Consider the following 19,857-nt stretch of genomic DNA (forward strand, 5'->3'; position numbering starts at 1 on the left):
CTACATGGTATTGATTCTTTGCATTTCTCTCTCTCAAGGTTGCAAGGCCCTTGATCATGTTTTCCTCTTTTACCTTCATTGACTAGCACACTGCCTGATGGTTTCATAAATATTTGTTGATTGAAAGAGAATCTTCGAGTGTACTTGCACAGCCTTTAAAAAGTACTTCGATGGTTAACTAACAACTAAAACAGAGGCTTTGGACGCTGTATGGATTTAGGAGATGTTGACAGAGAAAGGCATCCCCTTTGAAGAGCTATGTAGCAATAGAGTGAGAGCCCCTCCAGAGCCCTAGCCCCTGGTAGGGAGACTAACAGCAAGCCCACCAGGGTAGGGGCAAGGTCAGGGTGTTTCAGAGGCTCAGCTTCTTAAAGCCTCCTAAGAGTCATCACCTTCCTTCTACAGTCGCCATCACCCACATTGTTTGGCTTTTTACTATTCTGTTGATTTGGGGGGACAGCTGGAAAGGGACAGGAATTGGGGGAGAACATGGACAGCTGCTTGGTCATCTTAACTAGGAACCTGAACTAAATAAATGTATAAAAGTATTATTTAGGACTAAATATGTATTGATTTAGGCTACTTGTTCCCCCCCAACCCCGTTTGAAGAAAGCATAGGGCACCGAATATGCCTTTTAATGCATTCGGTTTTTTCTCATGCTGTGGTTACTTTAGAATTGTAAGGGACTGAAATTTTAATTCAGATTAAAGTTAGCTAAAATATTGTAGTGTGTATGAGCAAATGCCTTTTTTTTTTCTATCACTGTAAGTGTTACTACCAAAATGGGCCATATCTGTGTTATTCCTGTAGATGTCTGGAGTGTATACTTTAATATAAAATGTTAACAAAGTTTTGATTAATTAGGAAAGACGGTTTTATTTTGATTACAAGTGAATTAAATTGGTTCATATCAGCAAAACCCCTCATTAGTCTTCCTCATAATACACTCATAATACACTTCAGGGTTTGGCAGGTAGAACATTTTTATTTTAGAAAGTCCAGAAATAGAAGGAAGAGATTTAACCAGGTGAAACATCTGGAGACATCTGTTATTTCAATGTTTCTACTAAATCTAACTGGATGAAGATTTAGTGGTGGTATTGAAATGACAGATGTTTCCAGAATACTTCTTGTTTTTAGTCCTACTGGTCAAGAGGCAAGTGAAATGGTGTCATTTATCTTGATATTCAGCCTGTATATTCCTTTTGTGATGAAATTTGCAATATATTTTGATTTATGATCGAGCTTAAAAGGTGACAGAAAGGGGTGCCTGGGTGGCTCAGTCGGTTAAGCATCTGCCTTCGGCTCAGGTCATGATCCTGGGGACCTGGGATTGAGTCCCTCATTGGGCTCCTTGCTCAGCAGGGAGCCTCCTTCTCCCTCTCCCTCCACCTGCCACTCCCCCTGCTTGTGCCCTCTCTCTCTCTCTCAAATAGATAAAATCTTTAAAAAGAAGAAGAAGAAGAAAGTGACAGAAAAACATAGTAACACCCACCCCCCCAAGGGCAAAAAAGTATTTACCCACATATGTTGTGGTTTGTCTTTCTGTTCTTCACTGGATTGAGAACTTAGAGAAAAATAGAATTTTTGGAAATAACCAAATTTCTTTGGAATGTAGTTTTAAAAAATACAAAATTGACTCTGCCTCCCAAGTGAAAGGCTTAAAGCACAGTGTATTCTAGCACACATATCGTTAAGAGTCACTTCAGACTGAGAATAGATTTTGCACAGTTGAGTCTATGATGTAAGAAAGCCTCAATTTCAGAGAATGCCAAAACAGTGAAGGGGGGCTGTCCTATTCATACTTTAAAATATTCTACAATGTTCTTCAGTTAGTCAGCTGACAGATCAATTTATGTTTTAAATATACATTGCCTGATGTTAACTGACCCTTGCAAATTAATGTTATAATCAGTGGGGGAGGGAGAATGTTCCCTGGAATGCCTTGACCCTCAGAAAACACAAAAGTTATATAAAGGGCAGAGGAGGGTTTTGACTTATGTGTTTGTTTTATTTGTGTGAGAGAAAATGCAGTAGAATCAGTAAAGAACTGCTTCGACCAAAAAAGTACATCAGTGACTGACTTTTTCTTTATTCAGTGCCATCTCCTCGTCCAGACAATTCTTTCCATGAAAATAATGTATCAACCAGAGTTTCTTCCCTACCATCAGAGAGCAGTTCTGGAACCAACCACTCAAAAAGACAGCCAGCATTCGATCCATGGTGAGTATTTTGATTTGTTTTTACTCTCCTTTTTTCTAATTGTAGATTCGAGATTTCAAAGAATTTTGGATACACTTTTTAGCTTGCTCATTTTCTCAAGAGAGATTGTTGATAAGGAAACTGAATTGTCATTATTTATAATGGTTTATTTCAACGTCAGCATTTATATTAAATGTCATGTAAAAGAAGAAAAAATCTGCTGGGTCACTAAATGCCTCACATATCTCACATGTCTTTCGTTGTGTTCTTCTGATAGGAATGCCGTCTTTCACTGACTGTCTCTTTTGTTGCTGTTGTATCACAGAGTAGACACTTTGTTTAGCACTTGGTGTGCACTGACTCACTTGGTTCTCATGGTCAGCCTTTGGGGTGGGGGCAGCTCCTGTTCCACAGATGAGGGAGCTGCAGCTTCGAAAAGGGAGAGCACTTGCCTGGGCAGCCCTTAGCAGGGAGAGAAGAGCCAGGATCTAGGCCTGCATGGGGTCTGACTCCAAAGCTTATGTTTTTCACCTCTGTGCCACCTGACTTGCATTCAGGGTGAAAGGAAAGGAACGAAGGGACACCCTTTACGCTACCACAATAAAACATAATGGTAGTCAGAGGCTGAAATGATATGCCAGCTTTGCTTATTCTTTTATCTTCTTTGCGTCATATGTAATAAAAATTTAGGGAGAGTTATACCGAATATTAAGTCTCATCAGCAGATCTGTACGGGGAGTAAGGACCTCTTTTTTAAAAGAAAATAATAACATAGACTTTATACTCTCAGCTGCCCAAAGAGACTGCCCAGAATCTAGATGTGAGGGGTGTTTATGTGTACTTCATAAAACTACTAAGTGCTCTACTTGGAATAAAATGGTGCATGACCATAGCATTGCAAGTTTAGAATAGGGCCATTCTGTCAAATTCCAACTCTGTTGTTTATTGCCGGAAGTCACATAAGGGTCTTAGGTCAGTTAGTACTCCTGACCCTGTGTGGTTGTGCAGTTTTCACCCTTTTCACAGGGTTGTATCGAGGTTTTAGTGCTTCTGTGCCCTATGGTAAAAATAACTTCATTATTTTTAAAACAGTAGTAAAAACAGTGTTTTTAAAGCTGTAAATATTTTCATAAGCACAGTTTATATCCGTTACCTTATTTATTAAATGAGAGTTTTAACAGTAGTGACTAAGAAGTTGGACTCTGGAAATAGGACATCTTGATTGATGTCACCTTCTGTTTGTGTGACTTTAACCTCTGCCTCTCAGTTTTCTCATCTGTGAAAATAGGCCTAAGAATACTACCTCCCTCACAGGATTAATGTGATCATTAAATGAGGGAAAACATCAAAAGCATCCAGGGGCAGTGCCTAGCACACTGTGACTTGTTACTGTTAGCTGTGGCAGTTTTTTCCATGGATGTCCTCTAACTTCAATATGACTTGTCACATGTCTCCCCTCTACTTCCTTTGCTGAGAAACTTTGCTGCATTCTTTTTCCATGTGACTGTAGACCAGCTCTCCTATGCATTAACCTGGGAGCACAGGTACAACTTGTAGTTACCAGCTTTGACAGTTTTCAAGTGAGGTTTTGATAAGCCATGCGAATAGTGTCTCAATTGTGAGACTAAGGAAGTGTAGAAGAAATTGTTTTTCTTTTCTTTTTTTTTTTTTTAAAGATTTTGTTTATTTATTCGACAGAGATAGAGACAGCCAGAGAGAGAGGGAACACAAGCAGGGGGAGTGGGAGAGGAAGAAGCAGGCTCATAGCAGAGGAGCCTGACGCGGGACTCGATCCCATAACGCGGGGATCACGCCCTGAGCCGAAGGCAGACGCTTAACCGCTGTGCCACCCAGGCGCCCCAGAAATTGTTTTTCTTATTGGATGTTGCATAATAGAGTGGTGATGGTTTAAAAGAGAATTATAGGTTAACATAGTTCTGTCAAAATTAGGTGGGTTAGATCAAAACTAAATGCAAATGTGGGATAGGTAGTATTAACAACATACTGGTTTTGTCAGTTTGAATAGAGCTTGTTTAGACCAGGTATATGTAGAAACCTGAAAACAGGTTTTTTTTTTTAAAGAATTAGAGGCATAATTGGGATGTCGAACTTCAGACTTTAGACAAGCCTTCATCAAGTCATCCCTACTCTGATATTGCTGTTATGAAGCTTGAGAGGGTTTCAGAATTACCAGTTTGAATTGCAGTATTCTTTTGTTCCCACTGCCCTTCATGTTAATGCTTCTATGATACTTCTTTGGGGATCACATCTAACTTTGTCTAAGTCATTCATTGAACTTGGCTTATCTTGATTTTTTTTTTCTTGAACAAGAGATCTCATTGGTTCACCATATTGTGTATATTTGAGAGAAATCCAGCTTGATAACGTACAAAAATGTGAACAAGCCTTGCTATGGTAACATAGTGAGTCGCTCTTCCTAAATTATCACTTGCCTAAGGGCAGTCTGTTTTTCCTTGATAGTGGTGCTTCCCATATCTTTTGGGATGAGAATATTTGTACAGTGTACACATTTCTTGAAATGGAAAGATCGATCTTACTATATCATTTTAAAGTGATAGATACTGTAGTATAATATCCAGGGTGGTTATTCTGGCCATCTCAGCTATCCAGAATCCAGTTAAGAACTGGGAGATAAGCCAGAATATCTCGGAACAAAAAAATAGAGTTAATGCAATCAGATTCATCTTTACTTATGGGAAAACACCTCCACCCTCCCTATAAGCCTGTTTACTCTTTTTTTTTTTTAAGGTTTTATTTATTTATTCTAGAGAGAGAGAGAGAACGCATGTGCACAAGCAGGGAGAGGAGTGGGGGCGGAGATGGAGAGAGAATCTCTAGCAGACTCTACGCTGAACGCGGAGCCCAACATGGTGCTCCATCTCATGACCCTGAGATCATGACCTGGCCCAAAATCAAGATTCGGATGCTCAACCAACTGAGCCACTCAGGCGCCCCTAAGCCTGTTTACTCTTAAGCACAATTTTAACAGTTGGTACTGAGGTTGTCAGGCGAGAAGTAATCCCGGGTAGCAATACAGTGTGAAGAGGGAGAAAGATCCCAAATAATAGCCAGGGAAAGGAGAGGAATATTTTTGCCTTTTCTCAGGCTCCCAGTAGGAATATCATTTCTGGTTCTCATGGTTTCATATGTAGAATAGATATCCATGAAGCATATAGATTTCTAAAACAGGCTGTTCTTACTTTGCTTAAAAAGGCAACATATATAAAATACGTTTGGAAAGACTGCTGTTAAATTTGGGTTTAAAAGTGATGTTTATACAGTAAACCAAATTAATTAGGAATCCCAGTAATTAAGGTGAGTGAAGGATTGCTGTCACTGCTTGCACAGTCCCAAGCTTGTTCTTCTGGTTAAGTTATGAATATATTGGCATCCATTATGGCTTGCCACCATAACTCACAAAATTGTTCACTGATTGTTTTCTTCTCAGACATCAGCTGACTAGTTTAGTCCCATGACCGGGGGAAGAGGGGTAGCAAGGAAAGTGTCACGCTGCTTAATGAAACACCAGAATCTGACCCTCTCTTGAACCTGTGGGTATCCCACCTTGAGTCTGTGAGCAGCTTGAGGTCACACTCCTTGTTTTATTTTTCTCTCTAGCCCCAACACCGCCAACACCAGGCCCACCACATACACAGTACTCCATAAATGTTGGTTGACTTCCATTCAGTCAACTTTAATTCCTTCCTTTTTTAGGGGAGTCTTGAATTCTCTTTCCTCTTGACCCCTTATAAAACAGCTGTTATGTTAGAGGATGTCAGAGTAGGGGGAGGTTGCTACTCTCCTCACCCCCACCCCAGCTGTTTGATCAGCCCTGGATAATGTGTCAGGTGACTAGCTGGGTGGGCCTTCTCAAAGGTCCTGTACCTGAGATGGATGTGATCACCCATTTGCCCTTCTCTTGTGCTGCTCCTTTTGGGCCCATCTGTTGCCTATACCAGGTAGAATCATAGGGTCCAGAATTCACAAATGAGATAAATTATGGTGTAGTACTGGTTGTAACTGATCAAGTCTCTGTCTTTATTCTTTTGTACAACACCCAGCTTTTCAGGTGCCTGTGTTCCTGGTGGCTTCTCTCCGTCTCTGCCTCTCTCTGAGTCTATCTTCCAGTCTTTCTCCCTCTGTTTCTCTAACTCTGTTTGTGTATGTTTCCATGTAGCTTCTCCCTCTCTTTGTTCTTTCTCTGTCTCTGTGTCTCTTTCTCACTTGTGCTCTTTTTCTCTCTGACTTCTTTTTTGTGTCTTTTGTGATACATGCACACTCATGCTTCACTCCTAGCTTTCATCTTTCTAGTTCAAGTGTAATTTATTTCCTTTTTTGGTTTTGGTCTCTGGGATCTTTCCCTGCCTGAATCTTGGCCCCACCACCTCTGCTCAGTCTCAGTCTGAAGATGTTTTTCTCATCATTCCTCCTTTCCCTGGGCTCTAGTTTACCCAGCGTCTTTGAGAAGACCCTGCAGAGGGTCTCTGATTCATCTTCCCCGCGTTTTGCGTTCACAAGGGACTGCAAACCCTGGGCTTTTTAGTTTCTCATTCATTACCCTTCTCATCTGTCCCCCTCACTTTCATCTTACTGGATAGAGACTCTTCTTCCCATCCCAGATCTGTTCCTTCTAGGATTAGTGTCTCAAGCCTTCTCTTGCTCTCATGCCAACATTAGCATTCTTACAGTAATGCCCATTCCCATCCTGAGCTTGCAGTCATGATGAACCTGTCCCCCTTAAAGATTTCCTGGATTGGCAGAAAGCACTTTTACTACTGACCCTCGGTAGACGTTGGAGATTTTGTTAGACCTTATGTTCTGATTGGCAAAAAAAAAAAAAAAAAAGTTCTACCTATTAATCTGAATAGTTTGCTGTGCTTCTAGGTTAGGTGCAGACTCCATTATGGAAGGACGTAAGCTATATCATAAGCAAATAGTTCTTTAACTTCTGTAAGTTACAAGACATTAAAAATAGTATTGCTGGTTGGTCTGGGTGCTATATGTGAGGTTCCTTGCAGTTCTGAGAGTTGTACTTTTGTGATTCCAGCAAATTACACTCTTTTACTGTGTTGCCTAGAATCAAACTTTTCACTATTCCATTTTTACCTATTCCATCATATCTGAAGTTTTCTAGCTTTCAGAATTGTAAATGTATCATTCTGAGTTCCAGTGTTAGTTATTTTTATTGGTTATGTTGTATTATGAAACTTTCACTTCAGAACTTGGAGCTCTCAATGATGTTTAAAATTGCAGGTCTTAATGAGTTTCAGGAACACTTGGGCTTATGGTACGTGTTTTTACTTCCTTGATATTTCTATTAACTTTTGGGCTAGACACTTAGAAGAAGAAGAAATGATCATTGCTCCTTCACAGAGTTATGTTTTCCTGTTTTTTATCTGTCCATCTGTCTCTCTTTTTAAATCTCTTCCCTTGTTGTCTTGGATCTTGAGTTTTTGGGTTTTCAAATAAATTTTCTGTGGTTTGTACAACCTTTTTATTATATCTGTAGTACATGTTTGATGTTGAAACTAAAAAATAGAAATAATAAATCACCAAAAATCTTACTACCCAGAGATGATAGCTTTTAAGATTTATTTTATTCCTGCCTTTAAAAAGATATGTGTTTGTACACATATATGCCTTTTCATTTTAAAGATTAACTTATTTATTTGAGGGACAGAGAGCATAAGCAGGAGGGGCAGAGGGGGAAGGACAGAGAATCCCAAACAGACTCCGTACTAAGCATGGAGCCCCATGTAGGGCTCGATGGCTCGATCCCATGACCTGAGCTGAAACCAAGAGTTGGCTGCTCAACCAGCTGTGCCGCCCAGGCGCCCCATCCTTTCCTTTCCTTTCCTTTCCTTTTCTTTTCTTTTCTTTTCTTTTCTTTTCTTTTCTTTTCTTTTCTTTTCTTTCCTTTCCTTTCCTTTCCTTTCCTTTTCTTTTTTTTTAAATACAGTTAGGCTCATATTATGTAGCAAGTCTTGAATCTTGTGGTTTTTCACTTAGTATTATATTTTAAATATTCCTTTAGATTACTGAAAATTCTTAGAAGATATGATTTATTTTTTATACCTTTGTGGTGTTTTCTATCATGTGGCTCTGCAACAGTTTATCTAGATGTTTACTGTCTCCACACAGATTTAATCAAGAATGCCACTTTGCTCATATTTTCTTAGGTATTGTAGTAACTTCATCACCATTACGTGTTCTAAAATCACAAATGCGAATGAACTCTCACCTTTAATGTTTTACTTTTGATTTTAGGGAATAGCTAATAGAAGGAATTCAGTCGTTTGAGAAAATGGTTTTGCACAGTCATATATTAAAATTTAAAATAGAGCCCATGGAATGTGTCTTTTTGAAGAATAACACCAGTTGAGTTGCTTCTTAAAGACTGTAAATAAAATTAAGTAATACATGGCCTCTGTTAACATACAAGTCAGCGACTTATTAGGGCCAAAGTGTCCTGTTTGCCATCTGTTAATACCTCCTATTTGTGTTAAAATACCTGGTGGAGTCAGTGTGGTATGAAGCCTAATGTCAGTATTTTCAGTTAGAAGCTTTTTTTTTTCTCCACGAGTACTTTGATTTAAAGCATTCATCTTGTCCATGTTTTTTCTTACCTGAGTTGTTTTTCAATTAAGTTTCAATAAATAGATATAAGGTGTTTATGAAGGAATTTTCCAGTTTGAGGCAATTTTTATTTTTATTTACAACGCTCCTGTAACACCATTGGTTTTTTTTGGTTTTGGTTTTTTTGTTGTTTTGTTTTTTATGTTCAGTATCTTGGCAAACCACTAATAATAAACTTCTTGAGCTGGTTTTAGAAAGGTAAATAGAAAAATGAAGATACTGAGCATGTTTCAGCTCTTTCCCTTGGAGGGTTATGAAAAATGCATCCATCCTTTAAACTGTGTGCTTTTCAGACTCTCCAATTCTGAGGTTTTCAACAGCATGAAAATGGTCCTGCAGTACAGTTACCAGATCATTTGTAATGCTGAAATTGCCAGTTCATGTGAGCCTGTGCCAAAGGCTAATCATTAACCATGATTGATTAGATTCAGTTTCTCCTGCTTTTTAGAGGCTCTTTACCTATGTGCTTGGATTTTCATGGCTGTTTCAATCTGGCTCCGTGCATTTTTTAGTTTTCATTGTTATTTGTCATATAATGGCAAGAGAAAGGTTGAAAGATCAATATGATAAAATGTCTTCCCATTTAGGAAAAGTCCTGAAAACATTAGTCATTCCGAACAACTCAAGGAAAAGGAGAAACAAGGTTTTTTCAGGTCAATGAAAAAGAAAAAGAAGAAATCTCAAACAGTAAGTAGATGGCTACTTTCTATATACAGTGGCACATGAGTCTGCGTTAGTCTGTGGGTACTTGACATTTTGTACATGGCAGTGAAAGTGAATTATTTTCTTTTTGAGATTTGACATGCATACATTGTATTTGTGTCTTTCTAAATTCTATACACCTATCCTCCTCTTACAGAGCCTTTTCTAGATTCCACAGAATCTCCAGGAATAGAAGAAATTTAATTTGGATGAGAGAGAACACTTTAACCTCTCTCAGTAAACATCCATGTGGATTTATATTCATGTAAAAACTATGAAGCTGCAGGATTTATTTTTCTTTGGGGGTTAAAGATGTGTGAAAACTTAGGAAATGGTTTTGTTGTATGCTTTAATTTTGAAATTTATAACTAACCATCATTCGTTATTCTTCCCTGGCTGGTTTTCCAGTTGCCATGTTGACAAGTGCCTTTCTGGGCTGTATGATCACAGAGAGGAGAATAGTATTTGACATTTCAGGGTTTGCTTTAGTAGGAAGACATGTTTATCTTGTGACTGAACTGTGAAATGGAACAAGTCTTACCTCCTGGGAGCCCTCTGCCTGAACCAAGGTTTGGCTCCATGGAACCGTGCACATCATATCTCTGAACCACCCAAGCAAGGATTCTGCTGGTTAGTGACGTGAGGAAACATGGGAAAGCCAGGCCTCTAGGCCAGCAGGAGCTTCTTCACCCACGTGAGGCCTGCTTACCCCTTTTGTTTTATGGTACTTTCAAGGCCAATGTTGAGGCAGCTATTTTAAACACTTTTGTTCCTATTTCTTGTTCATACATGATTGACTCTCAGTTATTTAAAAAAGAAGAAAGATTCTAGGATTATGACTCAGTGGTAAGTAAAGATGAGATAGATGATAGTAGCAAAGAATGTAATACCCAAAGTAAGGATCGCAGATGTTCTAAAAGTATTAATAAAGACACTCCTAGATTACTTTTTTAGATATTCTTTCACCTGCATATTTGTTAAATTTATGTATTTCGTTATAGAAAAATTGAGAAAAAAAATGATCATTTCTAATCTTATCACCCTGTCACACTGATCTTACTACCCTATTACAACTAGCATTCAGATTTTGGTATATTTCCTCCTAGCTTTTTAGCCTATGCATATGTTTGTGGAAAGAAGGTGGTTTTTTAGTTTGTTTTAAATAATAGTGATCTTTATACAGTTTTGTATTCTGACTTTTAATAGTATATCTGTCAATCACATATACATATAATATATATGTTACTACACAGTTCTTACTATCTTCATTTTAATGGCTGCATAATATTTCCTGAAACATTCTTTTTTTTTTTAAACTGCCTATATCTCTACCTGAAATTCACTTAAAGCAAAATGTCAAATCAAAATGCCGCTCAATCAAATATTGCTACATTTGTTACTTGGAATGGATGAACAAAATAGACCTGACTTATTTAAAGTGGAAAAGCTTAAAATACTTAAAATGCTAATACAATAAACTTCTATCATTGTCTGTAGAACATATTTATCCATCATGAACATTGAACTTAGACTACCTCTCCTAACCCATGTTACTTTTATTTTGAGGTTTTTGTTTTTGTTCTTAACCTCAGGTTAAGCCACTGTGGGGTAATTAAGTGGAAGAAAGCAGGAACCAAGGAATTGAAGGTGTTTTGTGTATAGATTTGGCTTTTGATGTCTGTCTGCATTAGGCTAACATTAAACATAAAGCCCCTGGCTCACCATGGCCTAAGTTGAGTGTATACGTGCTGATTGACTCTATTATTCAGGATCTGGTTCAAATTTTAGATTTTTAAATAGTATAGGTTAGGGCAAATAGGAAAATATTTATTCTCTAACATCCTTTCCACTCAAACTTTTTAAAGGTTTTTATACATTTCATTTTTGATATGTAAAGTAACTGCAAAATATCTCTATATAGGCCACATGCTTTAAGCCTTCCAAATCAAAAGTTGTGCCTGTGCATTTTTTCATTAAAAAGAATTTTTTTTGAGAGAGGGCACACAGGGAGAGGGAGAATCCCAAGCAGGCTCCACAACCAGCGCAGAGCCCAAAGCAGAGCTCAATCTCAACAACCCTGAGATCGTGACCCGAGCCAAAATCAAGAGCCGGGTGCCCAACTGACTGAGCCACCCAGCCACCCCAGAAAAAAATTTTTTTAAGGACTTTGGTATGTAGAGTAAGATTTCCAAAGAGCCCTCTGTATTCTTCCAGACCTCAGGCTCCTAAGCCTGGCATGACGTCAACTCTGCCTCTTTCAAGTGAGCATTGAAACAGAATTAAAATTACCCTTTTTTCACTTTCTAGAACTCAGCAAAAAGAAAATAGGTAAACCAGCTTTGAAAGATTTAAAGCTTTGTGTCCTTTGCATAAAACTCAAAGAAAGGAAGAAAGAAATGTGGTGCCCAGTGCATGTAGAGAAACAGGACATTTTTAAACCTCAGTGGGTCCTAAATCTAGTTTAACACTTTTATTTCACTAATAGAGGACTGCCCAGGCAGACTGTGATCTGCCTGAAGTCGCACAACCAGTCAGGAGAACTAGAGGTGGGTTCTCCTAAACAGCAGGCCCCAGCTCAGTCCCTGCCACAGGCCCACCTCTGGTAGAGAGCCTCTGGCCACTGATTCCTGGGAACTCTCTTGTGGCCTCCTTAGTGATGTAAATTAAACTTTTCCCTGGGATCCTGTTGTGGGAACAGGAACCTTCAGTGGGCTATCTTACTTGAAGGGCTTCATACAAGGTGATCTGAATACCTTCATATATATTCTAGTTCTCTAACAATTGAGCTATCCAAAACAGGGAAAAGTGGTGCCAAAAAATAATTCTGTATTGCAAAGGTGCCTGCTTTGACTCAAGCAAATCTGGAAGCCGCCTTGGGAAATCTGGCTTCAGTTCCATATCCAGAGTTACATAAGCCCTCAGAGCATATGGTGACTTTGCCAACTTGGTAATTGTACCCTAGTTAGTTAGTATTTCAATTGGTAATCATGCATCAATTTAAAGATTGAACTTTGTTTTTTTCACTTTGAAAACCTGTATTCTGAATGGCGCCACATATTTTCTTTAACAGCATAGAACCAGGCTGCTTCCATGATGGTAGACCAAGTGATGTTTTCTGGTTCATGAGTTGACCATGTTCGAAAGAGCTTGCTGTATCTTCTTTTTCCCTCCTCCCCCATAGACAGATCACATGGTTACTTATTTAGTTGCTGAAGGCCTCTCTAGAAATTAGGAAAAGATTGAAGTTCATCAGCAGCTCTTTAAACACAATTCTTTATAATAATCTTACTTCTGATAATAAATAAATCCCTAAATGTTTTATAAGTTCAGTGTGACTAGATGTGTGTAGGTTTCTAGGCATTCCTATTATAGGTAAGGATCATGACCACATGTTCTTTATATATATTGAAGTTTTTGCAGGTTTGAATTTACTTTGTTGGCATCTTCATGTCGAGATGAGAAATGACACAGAACTCCTCTAGGTGCACACAGCACACAGATTCCTTAAGTGACTGTTAATATTGAACACTATCAGGGCTCCCAAGGGCTAGGAGTTTCAGTAAGAATACCCTTTTTTCTTTTTCTTCTTTCTTTTCTTTTTCTTTCTTTCTTTCTTTCTTTCTTTCTTTCTTTCTTTCTTTCTTTCTTTTTTTTTTTGCAATTAGTTTATTTGTATCTTATATTGCAGACAGATTCCACCAACGGGGAGAATCCAAGCATCAAGAAATCCCTCTTTCCTCTTTTTAATTCAAAGAATCATTTAAAGCATAGTTCTTCTTTGAAAAAGCTTCCTGTAGTCACTCCACCCATGGTACCCATTTTTACGTACGGTAGCCCTGCAAACTGCTCCAGTAAACTTGTTTTACTGATGACAACAGCATGTCTTTTATTTTCATGGGGTCATATTCTCTTTGTGCTAGTTAAGTACCTGAGCCAGTTCCATAAAGTTACTGAAATACCAATTCTTTGCCATTCTGGATTTTGTGAATCAGTTAAGGAAGTTGAAGCATAAAAGGCTACTAAACAAACTAGTGAAAGGCTAGTTTGGGTTGTCTGGTTAGCCACTTGTGGGCAGACGGCATTTATAAAATCCCTTATTTCCTGTAAAGAATTTGATTAACATTTACAATTAACAACGTCTTTTCATTTGACTCACAAAGTCTGTTAACACTTGGTTGGCAGTTTGTTCTTTGAAACCAAGTTGAATTGACCAAATTGAGTGAGCCAGCAGGCTCCACTTTTCTTAGTTGGTGATTTGCTTTTTCCTTGCCTGGCTCTAGCTTTTGCTGGTCACTTAGTGTAAAGCCAGGACTTTTGCTTGGCATTTGGCATTATTCTGTGTTCACCAAAATCTGTGAACGGACCAATTGCATTCATCTGGAGTTTGTGGTACAAATTTCCAGGATTTTTATAGTACTTAATGCTAGACCCAGATTTACTGGGCAGTGTCTTGGGAATATGATTCAAACCATACTTTTCCCACTTCAGTATCCTTGAAAGCCTGCTAGACTTCTTTGGGTACCACCAAATACAGTGTTTGGATCATTTTCCCAGCGGGAGCAAATTTTTGTTTTATTGAACTGGTTCATAACCTAACTGCAATATAGAATGAGGATACGACAGCAATTTCTGGTACAGCCCAATTTAACTGCTCTCTCTTACAGCGACTAAAACTAACAGCATGGGAATGCTTTAAGGGTTGAGGTTTTAACAAAGCTGCATGACATCTGCCAATTTTTCCTAATGCAGGGAAAATTATTAAGAGGGCAGCAGAATTTAACTGGCATCACCTGCATTGTGAACATTGGGAGAGTTTTGGTTTCCTTTTTTATTGGGGGGCGGGGTTGAGGTTTGGTTTCCTTTGATTTGCTTTTCTCCTCTTGGGTGTGGTTGCATATCTTAGTAAGGCTTATTGCGGTTCTTATCGAATCCTTGCCCATATTTTGCTCTAGGTGCCTAATTCTGACGGCCCTGATCTACTGACATTACAGAAAGCCATTCACTCTGCTAGCACCCCGAGCAGCAGACCAAAGGAATGGCGTCCTGAGAAGATCTCTGATCTACAGACCCAAGTGAGTGGTGCCTGTAACACTCTAGATTCTTAGACTCTGCAGGGACTATCTCACTTGAGAGAAGGGCAAGGTTGAGGAATTTAGCCTCTCAGTGTTACCGCAAGGCTGTAAGCCTCCTCAGAATATACCCTCACTGCGAATAGCAGATGATCTTGGGAGTCCAGATGAGTCTTGTTTTAGTGACCCGTGTCCTAATAGGGAAAAAGTGAGCTTCCATTAGCCTTCACCTAGCCCTGGGTGGGGTAGGGTAGGAGGGTGTGTGTTAGAGGGGTGTAAGGTAAGGGGAATAATTAAGACATGGTCTCAACCCATAAATACTACACATCCTAGGAGAGAGAAAATCTATAAATAACCATAATTCATGGTAAAAAGTGAGGCATGCCATAAAATGTAGGGGAACGTGAGAGGAGGAGGTAGTGGGAAGATGAAGTCTTCGTTAGATGTGGTAGCACACGAACTGGGCCTTGAAAGGCAGATACAATAACCTTTCTTGAAAGAATAACCTTCTGAAATTGATACTATTTCTGATAGAAAATCGAACAGTTGCATTAGGAACTGCATATTATACAGTATTGTATAATTGCATTTATCTGCCATAATGGGGAATAAACAAAAAAATGAATCAGTAAATTTTTTCAGGTAACTGAGGTTTGTCTGGTTTGGACAACTTTTTTTTTTTTTTTTAAAGATTTTATTTATTTATTTGACAGAGATAGAGACAGCCAGCGAGAGAGGGAACACAAGCAGGGGGAGTGGGAGAGGAAGAAGCAGGCTCATAGCAGAGGAGCCTGATGTGGGGCTCAATCCCATAAGGCCGGGTTCACGCCCTGAGCCAAAGGCAGATGCTTAACCGCTGTGCCACCCAGGCGCCCCTGGACAACTATTTTGATTGGAAATGTAATATTGCATCTTTTAAGTATCCCACAATGAGCACAATGACATAATCTAACTTGTTTTTTGATGATATTAACATTTTTATAAATCTAGTATTCCTCTGTACTGTAATTTCTGACAACCCTCATGAGCTTTTGAAGCTCTAGAATTGCTTTTACCTATAGATGGCCACAGATTTCTGTGATTTGGAGGAAGAGGGCCTATTTTTATAGGTTTGTTGTTTACTTTCTTTAACTGTTACTTAGATCCACTGACAGGAATTCCCAAATTTCACTTGTATTTGCCCAACCATTTATATTTTCTTCTTCTAACATAATATAGGCTAAGGGGAGGCAAGGTGACAGAAAGGGTATAGAGAACCAGATATCCAAGTTGTTGGATATGTATCTGAACTAAGAGCACAAGGTTCTGAGTAAGGGCCTGATGTTCTCTTCCCACTTTTATAAAAGAGTATGGGGCTTTAGAACCTTCTTTGTGTATCCATTTCTTTTGCTAAGAAGCCCTTTTCAGGTTATTTTATATCTCCAGCTGGATCCAAACTATCGTAATTGCTCAACAGTTGCCTGTGGTCAGGGCTATAAAAATCACCAAGAATCTTATTGTGTTATCATACTAGTTTCAATAACAAAAAACATAACTTTGAGCACTTAGGATGTACACTGTACTGTGCCACCTCCCCTGGGGACCACAGAGCTTTTGTGGACAGACTTTGGAATAGCCATGGAGGATGCTTCCTCAGGAACAATTTCTATATGAGTCCATTCTCAAGCAATTTCCCTTCGATTTCAGTGCTCTGTTCCTTCAAATCTTGTAGTGTTCCCTGAGATCATCAACATTTTATTAAAATTTTGCCAAGCCCTTAAACGCATGGCCCTTGAAGATTAGTAGCCAGGGGTGGCTACATCTTGAGTGCAGGGTTCCCGTTGAGGGCCTTGAATTTCAGGATGCTTTCTACATGCCTCTTCTGATAGTAAGCCTCATCACGCATCACATAGAGGAGAGGGGAGTGAACAACGTTTCACCAGTGGGGGATCCCGCGGTTCAGCAGTCGCCTGAGAAGAGTCACCCAGTGTGGGGTAGGTGGCTGCCAGGACCCTCCCTTCTGCCTTGAAGCACAGTCCCCTCCATGGTGCAGCACCTGTGGGATCTGGGCCCCGGCCACAACAGCAGACAAGCAGGGCAGCTGTGAGCCCATGTTAGGAATCCAAAGCCTCCTGTGAGTGAATTGTGTTTGAGAGTCTATAGGGCTTTTGCTTGGGTTTTTTTGGCTGTGTTCACTTCTCAGTGCTCAGATCTTACCCCACCCCCAAAAAAGTAAAAGTGCGGAAAGGGAAAATCCCGGTGATCAGAACAGAAAAGTGGGATATGTAATTTTTAGCTGAGTATGTTGCTACTTAATTGAAACATTACATCTCTTCAGTTTTCTCTTGCGGCTGGCTAGATAGGGTTGAATGACTGAGTCCTGGCTGGTGAAAAATAAGTGGCAGATTTATGTTGAGCTGTTGGGAAGTCTTCTCAAAAAGGGAGCGGCATATTCCTTTTGCTACTTCCTGCTGGTTGAGGCATGAGATCTCCCCCTGTAAAGATGGGATGCAGCCAGATAGAAGTTGCCTAAGGCTTTGATCAGCCACACCAGCTCTAGATTTCTTATCCAGATTTCTAGGCTTTTTCATTAAAGATAAATAACTTCGATCTTGTCTGAAAAAGAACAAAAGGACAGATAAGGGTAGACTTAGCCCCTCTTCCCCTGTGCCTGCCCCGCTGGCTACACGCAGTCATCTCAGATCTGTGCTCCATCTCTCCCAGCTTTTGAGTCTACTCTAAATTAAGTCCTATGCGCGCTCTCATCTTTTCTTTCAGAGCCAGCCGTTAAAATCACTGCGCAAGCTGTTACATCTTTCTTCAGCCTCAAATCACCCGGCTTCCTCAGACCCCCGCTTCCAGCCCTTAACAACTCAACAAGCCAAAAATTCCTTCTCAGAAATTCGGATCCATCCTCTGAGCCAGGCCTCTGGCGGGAGCAGTAACATCCGGCAGGAGCCCACACCAAAGGGCAGACCAGCCCTCCAGCTGCCAGGTCAGATGGACTCTGGTTGGCATGTGTCCTCTGTGACCCGGAGTGCCACAGAGGGGCCTTCCTACTCTGAACAGCTGGGTGCCAAGAGTGGGCCAAACGGGCACCCCTATAACAGAACAAATCGGTCTCGAATGCCAAATCTGAATGATTTAAAAGAGACAGCCTTGTAATGTGTGCTGGGGTGGGGGGAGAGAGGGGGTAAGTAAGCCAGTGGGAAGGGGATGGGAGGGTGGGGGTGGGTGGGGAATAGGCTGGGCTGGGGTGGTCAGCCAGTATTTTCAGCTTTATGAAGGTGAGTGCAATATTGTATGTGTGGAGCCCTCTGGCTCCTCACGGCCACAAATGCTAGTCAGGGATCTTAGAGCCGCAGGAGTTCCTTAGGGACTGCCAGTCCCCACGGATCTTGTGTGAGAATGGATAGAGTGTGCCATTGAGGAAGAAGACATTCTTGCCAGCTTCTCCCCTGTACATTCCAGCTTTAGTGCAATCCCTGTTGAACTTGGGAAAGCCAGGATGTGTTCTGGTACTGCAAGGGATAGAAAAAGTCATGTTGACCGATGCCCTTACCACAGTTTTTTTTTGGTTTTTTTGGCCTAAACTAAATGTGGGGTTTATTGTAATCCAAGAGTATCCCTTTGAAGGGTGAGCAGATGAACTAACTGTATGTCTTAAATTGTTTTCTAAACTTCCATATTTGATAGGATTTGTAACATTTATTTATAATTAATATTGTACTGTTCTAATCATACCTTTTATGTTAAATGTAAAGTTATTTTGAGCTGTTTGGAGCATTGTGAAGCAGTGGGACAGCTACAGTAGTTTCTATAAAAACTAAACAGTAACATTTATATATTGCATCAGGAGTATTTTATTCTAAATATAAATATATATATGGTAAATGTCTGTTTTATAAATATAATCATTTAAAGAAAGTATCATTATGACACTGTCTGCCATATTTTTATACATTTGTGATATGAAGTGAGTATTATACTTCTAATCAAGGGAGTTGAATTGTAGCTCTGTGTGACTAACAGTGGGAACCGTGCTCAACTTTTAGGTCCCAGCAGTAGCCTCTAGACATGATCCTTGGTAGCAGATGAGATGCAGCATTTCCTCCCGAACCCATAGGCAAGAAAGTCGGTTAGGCCAGTGAGAACTCTAGCAGGCCTCGTCTCTGTCCTCATAGTTGGCTCCTGTTCGCATCCAGGGACGTTCCTTGCACCTGAGGGGAGAATAGATCCAGGGTTACTTACTCATGGGTCTTTGTTGAGAGAATATGCTTTTCTCCTTAGTGTTAGTGTAGAGTGTAGACCAAAGATTTGCCAGTGAACATTCCTAGGTTGCAAAGTTGCAAGAGGCATCTGTCTGCAGATCTTGCAAACCAGCTCTATGCTCCCAAATCCTGTGCACTGTACCGGCGACTCTTGGCTGGTGGGGTGTGAGATCCATGTGTGGCGTTTCTATTTCTAAATGTTTTGTTGTTGTTGTTGTTGTTGTTGTGATTGCTCTTTCCAGTATATTTAAAAGGCTCCTGAAGCAATTCCAAATGTAGGGAAAATTGCTATACTCACTTTTTCTTCCTGGGACTGTCCATTTATAACAAGGTATGCACACGATCAGAATGGGACTTCTTTCCCTCATTTGATCTCCTTCAACTCCCAATATTCTCAAGCATCATCAAGGCCTATGGCCGACAAGGGTTACAGCCTGGTATCTCTGGGCCATTCTGACAGAAATCACCTCAGTACCATCTATCACGAGAATTAGATTTTTGGAAGTAGTCTCTTAGCAATAATATTTTTAAAGACCCACCCCCACCCCTCAAAGGGTTAACTTCTCAATATTTATTACTTGTCCCAGGATTCTGAGAGCATCGGCCCCTGAATCAAGTTAGCGATAATTGAAATGTGCTGAGTTACTGTTCCCCCTCCCCCAAGATTTTGAGAATCATAGGTCTGATGATTATAAAGAAAAGGTCTTAGTTTCTTTGAAGCTTAAATTGTGTGCATATTACATTTTTATATAACTACTATAATGATGTGTATTGGTTATATATAGAGGTCATTTTAAGGTGCTTTTTATTTGATTGTAATAAGTATAATAGGCACTAAAATGAAACTCAACTGGGTACTATCATTAAAACAGTTTGATTCAAACCAATAGTTTGCATGCTCTTCGGTTCTTTTTATATCTTGTTTCTTTCACCAGTTCAGTACTGTTCAAGTAGCTCTGAATTCTGGCTTTTCCCA

General features: G+C 39.8%; 1 protein-coding gene across 3 annotated transcripts in view; it reads left to right on the forward strand.

Moving 5' to 3' along the window:
• Positions 1 to 17,820, forward strand: part of CDKL5 (cyclin dependent kinase like 5) — a 208,506-nt gene extending 190,686 nt beyond the window's left edge. For 2 of the 3 annotated variants that reach the window (XM_034649695.1, XM_034649696.1), the window contains exons 15-19: positions 2,101 to 2,224; positions 9,448 to 9,547; positions 13,251 to 13,373; positions 14,515 to 14,634; positions 17,389 to 17,820. In XM_034649695.1, coding sequence (XP_034505586.1) covers positions 2,101 to 2,224; positions 9,448 to 9,547; positions 13,251 to 13,373; positions 14,515 to 14,634; positions 17,389 to 17,775 — 854 coding nt within the window. In that variant the 3' untranslated portion in view covers positions 17,776 to 17,820. The remainder of the gene's footprint in view (positions 1 to 2,100; positions 2,225 to 9,447; positions 9,548 to 13,250; positions 13,374 to 14,514; positions 14,635 to 17,388) is intronic. The other variant, XM_034649697.1, reaches the window with a different exon arrangement.
• Positions 17,821 to 19,857: the final 2,037 nt, after the last annotated feature.

Source organism: Ailuropoda melanoleuca, chromosome X (genome assembly GCF_002007445.2).
Source record: "Ailuropoda melanoleuca isolate Jingjing chromosome X, ASM200744v2, whole genome shotgun sequence".
NCBI classification, from domain to species: domain Eukaryota; kingdom Metazoa; phylum Chordata; class Mammalia; order Carnivora; family Ursidae; genus Ailuropoda; species Ailuropoda melanoleuca.